At 43.2% G+C, this 12,659-nt stretch overlaps 1 protein-coding gene across 1 annotated transcript in view; it reads left to right on the top strand.

The window, feature by feature from the left end:
* Window positions 1-2,409: 2,409 nt before the first annotated feature.
* The window catches only part of PSPC1 (paraspeckle component 1), a gene marked incomplete at both ends in the record, with an annotated part of 37,412 nt that continues 27,162 nt past the window's right edge, over window positions 2,410-12,659 (top strand). The window contains 4 exons of the mRNA XM_079540217.1: window positions 2,410-2,781; window positions 4,572-4,873; window positions 7,275-7,370; window positions 9,011-9,207. Of these exons, the coding sequence (XP_079396343.1) occupies window positions 2,410-2,781; window positions 4,572-4,873; window positions 7,275-7,370; window positions 9,011-9,207 (967 nt within the window). The remainder of the gene's footprint in view (window positions 2,782-4,571; window positions 4,874-7,274; window positions 7,371-9,010; window positions 9,208-12,659) is intronic.

Raw genomic sequence — 12,659 nt, 5'->3', positions numbered from 1 at the left:
ACTTCCTCAGTTTAGCTGTGAGGATGCTGTGGGAGAAGTGCCAAATGTTCTACTAAAATAAAGACACGCCAAATCCACTGTTTTGCCATCATCTACCCACCTGGTTACGTCTTCATAAAAGGCTATCAGGTTGGTCAAGCATGACTTCCTCTTGGTGAAGCCATGCTGTCTGCTCTTATTGACCTCTTATCCTCTTATCCTTGATATGCTTAGAGGCAGCGCCAAGGTAAGTTTTTCCATCACCTTTCCAGGGATGGAGGTGATGCTGATCAGTCTATAATTACCCAGGTCCCCCTTCTTGCCCTTTTTGAAGACTGGAATGACATTTGTTTTCCTCCAGTCTTCATGCATCTCTCTCGTTCCCCACAATTTACCAAAGACAATAGAGGGTGGCCGTGGCCCAGCAATGACTTCAACCAGCTCCCTCAGCACCCATAGTGCATCCCATCAGGACCCATGGATTTATGGATGTCCAGATTGCTTAACTGATCTTTAGCCCAGTCCTCATTAACTGAGGCAAACTCCTCCTTGATCCTGACTTCCTCTGGGGCCTCAGGGGGTACGTAACTCCTCAGGACAGCCTCCATCTGCATAGGCAGAGACAAGAGAACGCATTCAGTAACACTGCCTTCTCTATATCTTCTATCACCAGGGCAGTCGTGTGTGTGTGTGTGTGTGTGCCTGCGTGCATGCACGTGTGCACACCTGTTTGTGTGTGCTAGTGCACAGTGGCAGCAAGGCTCAGACTAGCTCCTAGCTGCTCAGGGCCACGCAGCCCCTTAATGCCAGCATCTATGCCATCCAGATACAGGCTGTCAGATTTTTGGAAAGAATCATAGAATCACCAAGGTTGGAAAAGACCCACAAGATCATCCAGTCCAACCATCCACCTATCACCAATAGCTCTCACTAAACCACATCCCTCAACACAATGTCCAAATGTTCCTTGAACACCTGCAGGGCCAGTGACTCCACCACCTTCCTGGGCAGCCCATTCCACTGCTTGACCACTCTTTCAGAGAAGTAGCATTTCCTAACGTCCAGCCTAAATCTCCCCCGGTGCAACTTGAGGCCACTCCCTCTAGTACAATCACACAAGAGGCCGACCCCCAGCTCACTGCAGCTTCCCTTCTGGTAGTTACAGAGAGTGATTAGCTGTCTCCTGAGCCTCCAGACTGAACAACACCGTCTCCTTCTGGATAATGCTCTCAGACATACAGTCTGATTCTTGGCTGGTGCTGTGTGGAGCCAGGAGTAGGACTCGATGATCGTTACAGGTCCCTTCCAACACAGGACATTCTGATTCCGCGAAATTGCTCAGGAAAGCGCTCACGCCTGTTGCGGAGCTAACTTCTTCAGGATCACGCTTATTGCTACTTTGAAAAAGAACAGCCCACGTCATGGATTAGCTAAATAAATACTAATCACAGAAGGTTCTCAACAGGTGCTTTTTTTTTTTTTTTTTAATTGTTATAGCTGTATAAATAAAAAAGTTATTTTCTTCCGAGGTCTTGCTCAGGCTACAGTGGGAATCGGAAGCAAGAACAATTTCTTTTATCAGGTCCCTCCGAGGCCGCAGGCAGAGCACAGCGCTTTGTCTGAATGAAAGCCGCCCCCTCACAGGGCGGCAGCGGCCGCGCAGGACAGCGCCGTGCCGGCATCCCGCGCAGTAAGGCCTGCCCCCGCAGCCGTGCCGCCCGCACCCAACAGTGGGCGCGTTCCCGCAGCCCGGGGCCCTCCCTCTGCCTCCACAGCGCTCGGCTCTTCGTCTGCCTGCGCCGTTCCCTGCAGTCTCCTCGGCGTCGAGCGCGGGTACCGCCGCCCTCCGCCCTCCGTTCGGCGCAGAGCCCCGCAGGGCGTTCTCCCGCCTCGGTACGGACCGCAGCGGAGCGCGCGCGATCGGAACGCGCCTCAGAGCACCGATCCGCCGAGCACGGCCGGATTCGCGGCGGGCGGGTAAGGCCCGAGGGAGCCGCGCTGGCTGAAAGCGGCGGGGAAGCTCCCGGCTGGGCTGAGCCCCAGGGCCCCGAAGATGCGAAGGCCGTTCTCCCGCGGTCCGACGCGGGCTCGCCCGGCTCCCAGAGCCGAACGGTGACGACGGCGCCCGAAGGAGACCGGCCCGCCACAGGCGGCCCCGGCGCCTCCGCAGCCCCACCGTGCCGCGCGGCGAGGCGCGTGCGCAGCCCACTCCCCCCTCCCTTCGAGGAGCCGCGGGGAGCGCGGCACGCAGGCGTAGCGGCCGGCGAGAGAGAGCGGCCGCCGGTGGGCGGGGCCGGCCGCGGGGACGTTGCAACTCGTCGGGGGCGGCTGCGGCGCCATTTTGAATCGGCTGCGGATCGGAGGCAGTGGCTGCCGAGCGCGGCTCCGCACCCCCCGAGAAAAGCGGGGAGAAGGGAGCGAGGGCTGAGCATGGCGGCGAATCGGAACTTGAAGCAAGTGCGGATCGAGAACAGCTCCCCAGCGGCGCCGCTGGGGATGGTGGGGGGCGGTGGCGGCGGCCTGAAGGGGCTGCGGGGCCTGGAGACGGAGAACGAGGCGGCGGCCATGGCGCTGGTGCCGGGCAAGGAGGGCGGGGATGAGGAGCAGGAGGGCGGGTTCACAATCGACATCAAAAGCTTTCTCAAACCCGGCGAGAAGAGCTACACGCAGCGCTGCCGTCTGTTCGTGGGCAACCTGCCCACCGACATCACCGAGGAAGATTTCAAGCGCCTCTTCGAGCGCTATGGGGAGCCCAGCGAGGTCTTCATCAACCGGGACCGCGGCTTCGGCTTCATCCGCCTGGTGAGCTTCTCGCGGGGCTCTGCGGCCTGGCCCGCCCTGCCCTGCCCGGCCCTGCCCCACCCCGCCCCGCTCTCCCCGCGGGGCGGCCGTGAAGCGCGGCTGCTGCCCCGCGTTCCCTTTTTGTCCTTCGCTGCTCGCGCTGCTCTCCGCCCCTCCCGCCCCCTCGCCCCGCGCTCCCCAGCCGGAGCCGCGCTGTAAGCCCTTGGCGTTCCCCCCTCGGGGCCGTGCGGGTTTCGGGTTCCTCCCCCGGCCCCGTTGACGTGCTGCTCGCCCTGTTCCTGCAGCTCGGCCAGTGGGAGTTCTTGTGCGATTTGCTCCATTCGTTGAATACACTTACAACGATTTTTCTTTCGTTAACTGGGAGCGTTTTATTGTACTTTAGGACTCTCGGTGCCGAAGCAAATTTCGATCTGCGCGGTTCTTTATGAGTATTTCCTCATGCAGTTAAAGATTGCACGGATCTGTTTTGAAATACCATTGCTCACACGTATTGAAAGCTCAGAGCATGTAATTCACGCTTGTACCGAATTGGAAACTTAGAATTGTCTGAATTTAACGATTCTCGGGCTCATACAATTTAACCAGTATTATTTCAAATCAAGTGTTCAAAAAAGAAATCATCCTCAAAGCGTGTCATGCTGCATTTACATTTTTCAGTTCCATGTGCAGGATTAGTTTTCCAGACTGCCACGTCTAGGATGCTCTGATTTACTGAGTTCAGAGAAAAGCTTTAAAGTGCTTTCTGTGCCAACTGTACTTAAGATTTTTCTGCACGTTTTGCTGGTTAGACTTTTTTTTTTTTTTTTTTTTTTTACATCTTTTGCTTGTCACAGGTAAATGTGGCATCCTGCTATCTGTTTTTTACTGTGACAGAGTTCTCGCAACCTGAATTAACAGTTTCCTGTAGGCAGCGCAATATATTTGCGTACATTACTCAGTTCTGCACGTAGTAGAGATCAGTATCTACCCAAATGTCCCTTTTGCACTATATTAAGAGAGTAATATTTTTAAACCATTTATGTGGTTGGTCAAGGTGTGGAGAAAATGGCTGCCACTTTGAGAATTATTTGTTTAAATGTTTGGGATTGCAGGTATAAAACTAGTTGAGGATTTCTGAGGTGAGAAAAAGACAGTTATTGAGATGGACTTGTCTGATGGATGTGGGTGCAGAAAACCTGTAAGTGTGTGAGGAATTAATACAGCAGTTGCAATGTAATTTTGTCAAGAAATGATGAGAATTAGACACACATGGAGAGTTTATCCAATGGTAGCAACAAGCAAGTTGTTTTCAAAGAATATTTTCATCGATTTAAAAAAAAAATAAATAATCCCAGGAAGCAACCAGAAGCACCGGCCTTTAGGTATTGTAGTGCGGTCTCTGAAGATACTGTTCCTGTAAGGAACAGCTCCTGTGTGAATCTAAGCATTTTAGTAGGTAAATATAAAAAGGCGTCAAATTCTCAACTCTGCAGAAAGCCTGTGCAGTGCAGTGCAGGCGTATTTGTGATGATGGGAATGCTGTGTCCTCTAATGTGTAAGAAAAATGTGCATCTAAGTAACTTTTTTTAGACTAAATCGTATGAGATGAAAAGTGCATATTATGGCAGTCAGTGGATAGGAACTTTCGGAGGGCAAAAATGAGTGCTAAATGACCCTAATGAAAATGAGCTCCTATTAAAGGAAGAAAAAATGCTACTTTTCTGGGGTTTGAGGGGAGGAACAACAGCACAAAAGCTATGTCTGTTGTCTTTGTAAATAAAACATATACAATATTTTGTATCTTGAAAAAGGAATCTAGGACACTGGCCGAAATAGCAAAAGCAGAACTTGATGGTACTATTTTGAAGAGCAGACCACTTCGAATTCGATTTGCTACGCATGGAGCTGCCCTAACAGTCAAGAATCTTTCACCCGTGGTTTCTAATGAGCTGCTGGAACAAGCATTCTCTCAGTTTGGACCCGTGGAGAGAGCTGTAGTTGTAGTAGATGATCGCGGCAGAGCTACAGGAAAAGGTTTCGTAGAGTTTGCGGCAAAACCTCCGGCACGGAAAGCTCTAGAAAGATGCAGTGATGGTGCATTCTTGCTAACAACGTAAGTCCACGGGATTTTGTTTGCGTTTGTGTCAAGTATGCATTTCTCATGTGAAAGAAAAAAGCATTTGTGGGCATTCCATAGTTCTTATTTTCAAATCATGAAAGCCGTGAGGTCAGAAATTAAAGGTGCTTTACGTGACTGCCTGAAATACATCGTTCTCCACACTGGAGAATAAAAAATAAAGCCGCTCGTTTGCTTACAAGTCTTGTAATTTTGGATTCCAACCTGTTTAATAGGGCTCTTCTTAATGAGGCTTTATTTTCACTGATTGAGCTCTTCCTGATCCCAGTATTGATACTGTGTTAAGGATGTGCTTCTTGGCTAAGGGGGGCGCGACTTTGCTGATATTTCTTTAAACTTGGGAAAATGTTATTTGGCTTTTTGTCTTCAAGAAAGCTTTATTTATATCTTTCAAAGCTGTAGGATTTTTCTTTCTAATGTGAACTTGTTTTGCACAAGTTGATGGCAGACATTTCTGGAAAAATTTCAAGGTCAAGCAAGCTTGTGGATTACGGTACTTTGCTCTACCATCTCTTATTTTGGTACCCAATGAAAAGAGTTGTTAACTGCTGTGCTTTTTTGTATGGTAGCTAGGGACAGCTTCCAGTATTTTCATAAAGGCTGAGTGAAATGGTAGATGTTCAGGAATGTATTTGTTTCTTTTTTTTTTTTTTTTTTTCTTTTTTTTTTTCTTTTACCCCGTATAATTTGGGAAAAAAGGGCTGCAGTTTCACAGCGTCAAGTCTTGCTGCCATACTGTTGGGAAGCTGCAGTTCTGATTCAGGCTGCTTTTACCTTCAGAGCTGTTTGATACTTCCAATAGCCACCTGTGCTTAGTGAAACAAAGGAAAGGTATGTGGCTGCTTTTGTTACGTTCATTTTTGGCTGTTTTAGAAAGTGAAGGTGCTTGCTCACCTGGGTATTAAGAGCACCAGGTCCAGCTGAGGATAAGGCAGGAAAATATGTTGCTCTGATGAGATGGCAGGTGGAAAAAGGATTTGGAACTCCTCTTGCTGATAATAATGTCATAAATCGTATGTGTGACTGGACTGAATTCTGGTGGATACATAGTAAATTCAGTCTAAGTCTATGTTATTATCAGTAGGCAATGGAAGTTTGTTCTTATTTGTTGTGGATTTTCTTGGCATTAGTGTTTGAGTGGAGTCACGGTGAGCCAAACCAGGCAACTGATCTAGTTCAGTGAATGCTATAGTGTTACATGAGTACTATTCTTGGCATGAGAGATGTGGCAGGGGGAAAAAGAAGCTGGATACGAGGGAGGATATTCTTGTTTTAGTAGTTGCTGGCTAGCTTTGTTTGATGGAAGTGATCATCTAACCATGACTTAGTGAATAAAAAGCACTTGATCTTTGTCTTTCAGCTGCACATTAGGAAACACATCAGACACCTAAGCTAATGTAATTAATATGAATCTCCTGCTATGATAGTTTTTGTGCTGTGATGGTTTTTGTTTTGCTTCAAAATTAGAAACTTGATATTTTAAAGGAGATCTAAAATTTCTCCTTTCTATTCAGAGAGGAGAAATACTTGAAATGCTGTACGCTACGATTCCAGGCTGTTTCCCCCCCCCCCCCCCCCCCCCCCTTGATGCCTAACGATTTTTTCCAGCTGTCCATGTTCTTCAAATACAAACATTTTGTTTTCTGTGATCTGCAAAGTTTTTTTTTTTGGTTTTTTTTTAAAGTGTGTAACAAAACCAAAGTGCTGGCCTTTTGACAATAGGAGCTTTGTAGCTCATAAAATTTTAAGGTATTATTTAGATGCTCCCAAAACTGGTGTAGTTCTTATATACAATTGAAGATTTTATTTTTATCCATCATTAGCTAATACTTGACTCTGATTACTTCAAATACTGCAAACTCCAAGAATGCACTCCACATTATGTAGAAGTTATTCTAGAAATAGAAAAATCATTGCAAAAATATCAGGCTGTTTTTAGTTGTGGACTAACCATAATTAGAATCTGTTCATATTCTGTGGAAATATGAGCAGAGTGAATATTGCTACCTTTTGGCTTTGTTTGGTGCTGTACTGTTATAGTGATGGTTCCCACACTGTCTGAATAATTTGTAACGTTTTTGAGATTTTTTTTTAGCTTCAAATATTCCTATACTTCACGGCAGTCAAAACTACATGAAGTTGTATTTTCTATGCAGAATTGCACAGCTGGTTTTGGGTGTAGAACCAGTTGTTAACTTTCAAAGATGATTTTTGAAATTAGGATTAATTGGAATTTTGTTATTTCAGAAGAATTTGCGGAACAGGACGGTGAGATAATATGTATGTTAGTTTCCAAAGGTGCTGCTTCAAAATACCGAAGCAGCTTATTTTACTGTTTCTTTCATTATTCAGTTATTCAATTGAAATTCTCTTCCAGAACACCTCGACCAGTTGTTGTAGAGCCAATGGAGCAATTTGATGATGAGGATGGGCTCCCAGAGAAGCTAATGCAAAAAACACAACAGTACCACAAGTAAGTTCAGTTTGACTTTTAACTTTATAAAATGAAGATACTAAGTAAGTATTTAGTAAGGTAATATTTTTATTTCAGGTTGGTGTATGTTTATTTTGTACAGCCAAGAGGAAGCCAGATGTTAGGTCAGTTAACTTTTTCCCACAGAAAAGCAATGTGTCATTTCTGTATTCAGAATTGGCATTAGAATAGTTCAGTTGGAAGTGGCCTTCAAAGATCGTTGAGTCCACTGCCTGAGCACTTGAGGCTGACCAAAAGTTACAGCATTATCCAGCTGCCTCTTGACCACCAACAAGCGCAGGGTGTGAACCACCCTCATGGTAAAGAATTTTTTTCCTTGTCTCCCATTAGTCATTGGTTACTAGAGAGAAGAGCCTGGTACCTCTGTCTGCACTTCCCTTCCTTTTCTCTAAACTAGATAAACCGTGTGTTCTGCCACCCATAGGATGTACCCTGCAGTCCTGCCAGCTTTATTGCCTGCCTCTGAATGCTTTTGGGTACTTTTGCATCTTTTTTATACTTTAGAGCCAAGAGCTATATGCAGTGCTTAAGGCTGGGCTGCACCAGTGCTAAATACAGTGGGAGAATTGCCTCATGGGACTGGCTGGCCATGTTGTGTTTAATGCTCCCCAAAAGGTGGTTTGTCCCTTGGCTGCCGGGGCACTGCTGGCTGGTGCTGAGCTGCTGTCACCAGCACCCCCAGGTCCCAGCTGTTGAACCTTAGGATCTTTTAGGCTCCTTCCAACCTAACTATTGTACTGTTCCACTGATTTCTAAAGATTAACAAGCAACTTTTTTCGTTTTCCTAATCATAGTAAAATGGAGTCTTGTCGGTTTAGCATTCTGTGATTTTACTGAGGTAGAAATTCCTGGTCTTGGCTGAAATCAGCTGGAGCTTACTGCCAGTCACTGATAGTCTTTTGTGAGCTTGGGCTGTGGTCTGATCCTGCAGAGATGTGTACACCCACAGAATTTTATCCTCTTGACTAGCACCACCTTTTCTGTAGAGTCACTGGGGTGTAAATCTTGGCAGCTTCTGTGATTTGGATGTAATTTTGAGCAAAAAAGTCTCTAGCATGAGGTGAAAGAGGGTTTTCCTTCATTAGAGAATATTACTTGTAACATTCAGATCTGATTGCTATTTAGAAATCTTGCAGCTTGAAACTAAAATTCTTACTCTGGTAAGCAGTTAAACCTGTAGAGTAATACTTGGAAAAAAAAATCGTTGTTCTTTAAAACATTAGTGTTAGAATGTGAATAAAGTATTGGCTCATTTAAATATTCTTACTAACAGTCTGAACTGTTTAGTAAGCTTTAATATGCATTTAATTTCTTATATGATGTGACCACTTTAGATTAGCTGGGTTCACCCTTCTAATGTCACAGCTAAATGTTTTGTACCATGGCAATTAAACGTTTTTATGTTGATTATATAAATGGTGTAGATATTGCAAGATTTCTCTGATCAGATTACTTACCACATTAACAGCTGAATTAAACTGACAAACTGGTTTGCAACACTGATCTGACTTTGCATCAGATTACTACATTTGAAGTGATTGTTTGTGAATTCTTTGGCTGTTACGGCTGTTGATCTTAATGTGTCCTTCTGTACATTTTAACTGCAAAATTTTTATTAGGGAAAGAGAGCAGCCTCCACGTTTTGCTCAACCTGGAACATTTGAGTTTGAGTATGCTTCACGTTGGAAGGCTCTTGATGAGATGGAAAAGCAACAGCGTGAACAGGTTGACAGGAACATTAGAGAAGCCAAAGAGAAACTAGAGGCAGAAATGGAAGCAGCTAGACATGAGCATCAGCTAATGTTGATGAGGCAAGGTAAAAAACCAGATAATGTATTAGCATTAATTCTTTCCTTTTCACAAATTTTCTGTCTGTAGCATATTGAGCTGTATGTTAAATGCAGAGATTTCTGGTAGATGCTATTTAATTAAATGTGTTGAACCAAGGCAAAGGAAGTAGTATTTTTCTGTTTGTGTAGTCTTTGAGGGTTTGCAGTAATGGATTAAGAAGTTGAGAAAGGAGAGGTTACCTAGGTGTATTTTTTCACTTAAGTTTTTGTGCTGTGAATAGTTTATATCACAAGAATGAATGGTAGCCTCAAATTCATCTGTAAAATTATGTTTTTGTTGATGTTGTTTATGGTACTAGATGGGACAAAGCACTGTTTGTGTGTCTTGGGCAGGAAAAAAAATGTAAAATGATGGTTCGTAGTTACAGCTGATCGTGCCTCTCCAATACAATCCAAAATAATTTTACTCTTTTTTTTTTTTTTTTTAAACATTTGAAACCCAACTGAGAAATCTGTATGCACAATTATTGTAGGCAACTCAAAGTAAGTGGCAGTTGTCATTAACCTACATTATTCTTGAAAGTATAAAATGGTGCATCACTCTTATTTAACTTTGTGGGTATGTTCCCTTTTGTAGTTTTGGGGGAAAGAAAGTCCTTTAGAAACTGTTTTCAAGCCCTACCCTTGGGAATGGAGCTGAGTTGAGCTTGTATTTCTGTGGCAAAGCAGAAACAGGGCAAGTAGCTGATATTTTCTGCCTGTTAGTCTTTTCCCAAAAAGCTGGTAGCCCATAATTACTGCTGTTTGCATTGCTTTCAGTTGAGAACTGCAGAACACCATTTGATCTTAGTTTTTAAAGTTATTAGTTTTGCTACAACTGGAAGTTGTCATTAGGAAGAAGTTCACCTGTCCTCTTGTTTCTCAGTGAGCGTGCTTGCGCTAAGTGAGAAGCTGTGTTTATATAAGATCTGGTGCTGCAATACAGAGCATAATAAAATAATAAGAAAAAACAACAAATTTCAAATGCCGAATAGTTACTGTAGCTCCTTTTATGGATGCTGAAGGAAAAAGTTCTCATTTTTTGGGGTTTCTTTTAAGATCCACTTTTACACAGAAAGAAAAAGACTATTTCTTCTGCTGAAGAGCCACTGGAATAAGGATGTTTCTGGTGTCAATATTCCATTGAGAAGATTGGCTTTTTGTTGCTGTGGGAAGAGGGTTTGTCATTCCTCTTTGATTATAATGGAGCACTTCTCTTTGGTACCAAACAACCTGGAATTTTGTGCAGGTGCTCAGATTTGAGCTTACTGATATGCAGGAATTTGAATAGCTCAGCTGTCAGCATGTTTCGTGTTTTTTGTTTTTTTTTCCTCTTACCAACTCTTCAGCTTCAGCGTATATGAAAGTAACCTGATGAGATTGAATTGTGTGCTTTTTAAGAAAGATGCAGTGAAACATAAAACATCAGAATCAGGAATGACTGTTTTTGCATACCCGATGCACAAACGAAACGACTGGTTGCAAAAGTTGTTGAAATAGTTATTCTGAAACATGGAATGTAAAACTATTGCATAGTGGTTAGCAGGAGCTAAAAAGATGAGAAGAATGAGTTTCCTACAATCCATATACTTCAGCAGACAAAGGAGAACGAGTTTTAATGAAATTGCTTTATCAGAGGTGTTGGGACTTGCACTGGAACATGCTGGTTGAAGTACCTGAATTTTCATGGCATGGTATTAACACTGAAGATAAAGACTTCATTCTTTCAACATGTGTGATTTCTCACTTTTAAGTGTCACGTTTTGACAGATTGAGTCAGAAGTAATTTGTAAAGCAGAATACATGCTTCCATGTGTAAGTAAATTGGCATGATATTTCTGATCTGCATATTGCTGGTATGCTTTAGAGTTGTGTAAATATTTGTTCATGATGACAGTGAAATAGTTTGACAAAGTACTAGAAGATTTGACTAGATTTAGTCAGAAACTTCATTCTTCTGCATGGAAAGTGGCCATTTGCTTTCTGTTTTTAGAACCTGAAAAATTAGCAGCTGAAACAATGCAGCTTTTTGGTCTTGGTATGGCTGTGTGTAGGATTAACCCCTGAGATGAGGGGTCACTTTCACCTTCAGTCCTTGAATCTGCAAGGATTTGAATATTGAAACATCTGTCTTTTTTCTTTAGGCATGAGAAGATGAGGAAGCCAATAGTCATGCTTTCCATCTGTTTCACAGCTATCAGCTTCAGTGCAGTTTTTTTTTCTCTTCAGAGAAAGGACCCGTGTCCAATAAATGTCAGCCCAGAATCAGCAGTATTGCAAATCCTCTAATACGAGAGGCTCTGTGCACAGCCCAAACATCGAGATCTTTATTTTTGTCTAGCTAATGAAGCTTTGTGTCAAGATTCTGCCACTGTCGGGTGGTACCAAACCTAATTGTTATGCTGAGCTTTTAAGATCTAACAGTTTCAGGAAGGACAGTAATCAGAAACAGGCCTTGAAAATTTTTAGAAATGTGTGAAATTAGGGCTGTAGAGCTTAGATGGGAGAAAATGATAAATTCATAGCAGTTAGCAGTAGAGAGAAGGTAGAAACTGTTGCATTGCATTAATGTAAGGAAAAAGGGGATGATAGGTAAGTGGGAAATAGAATGAAGACAGATACCTTTTCCCACAGTGACCAATGCTGAATGCACAATGGGTTCATTCGTGATCTCATGACTACTCTGAACCAATCTAAATGTTACTTTAAGGAGTCTGGCAGAGTATGAAGATAGCATTGGCTAAGCCTGCTACAGTATGCACTGTTGTAAGGAAATGGTCCTGTGACTTTATGATTTGAATGAATCTTTGCTTTAATCATTAGTCCATGTAAATACATTGACTTTGCAAAGTGGGTAAAGGCAGGCCTGCAAAGCTTGAGAGAAGACTTATGCTGTCTGTAAGGATGTTATCTGGTAAACTTTATTAAATATATGGTAAAATTCTGGTGATCTGTGTTAAAAGAAAACAAATGCATGATATTTTGGTAAATGTAGCAGTGTAAAAGTTTATAATAATATGTGCTGCTGCAAGCTTGAGTTTTTTGCAGAGTAAATAAAATTATTTAATTGATGTGGTGAAAAAAAATGCGTGTAAAAATGTGTGGAGTAGTTGAACTCGAGCATAAAACACATCTAATGGTGTCTGTAAATAACGTGGCCAATGTTAAGAAGATGGAATATGTAAACAGCTGCTTTTATTGTGGCAAGAGGTGGAATTAATATTCACTGAAGAATGTGTGAGTTTCCAGACAGAAATCAGTGGTCTGACTGGGCAGCATTGAATAGTGCTAAAGTAATTATTATTAGTTCTGGCTTGCTTTTTAAGAGCGTTTTAAAGTGTTTTTTAAGGAAGAATGTGGCTTTTCTTTCTGGTAGTGTTAACAGTTATAGTTATTTCTAAGTGACTGTAAGACCAGTCATGATTAATCACTCCAGAGG

Source organism: Tetrao urogallus (assembly GCF_951394365.1).
Source record: "Tetrao urogallus genome assembly, chromosome: 1".
Classification (NCBI taxonomy): domain Eukaryota; kingdom Metazoa; phylum Chordata; class Aves; order Galliformes; family Phasianidae; genus Tetrao; species Tetrao urogallus.
Note: the sequence above shows the minus strand (reverse complement) of the source record. Positions and strands in the feature narration are given on the sequence as shown.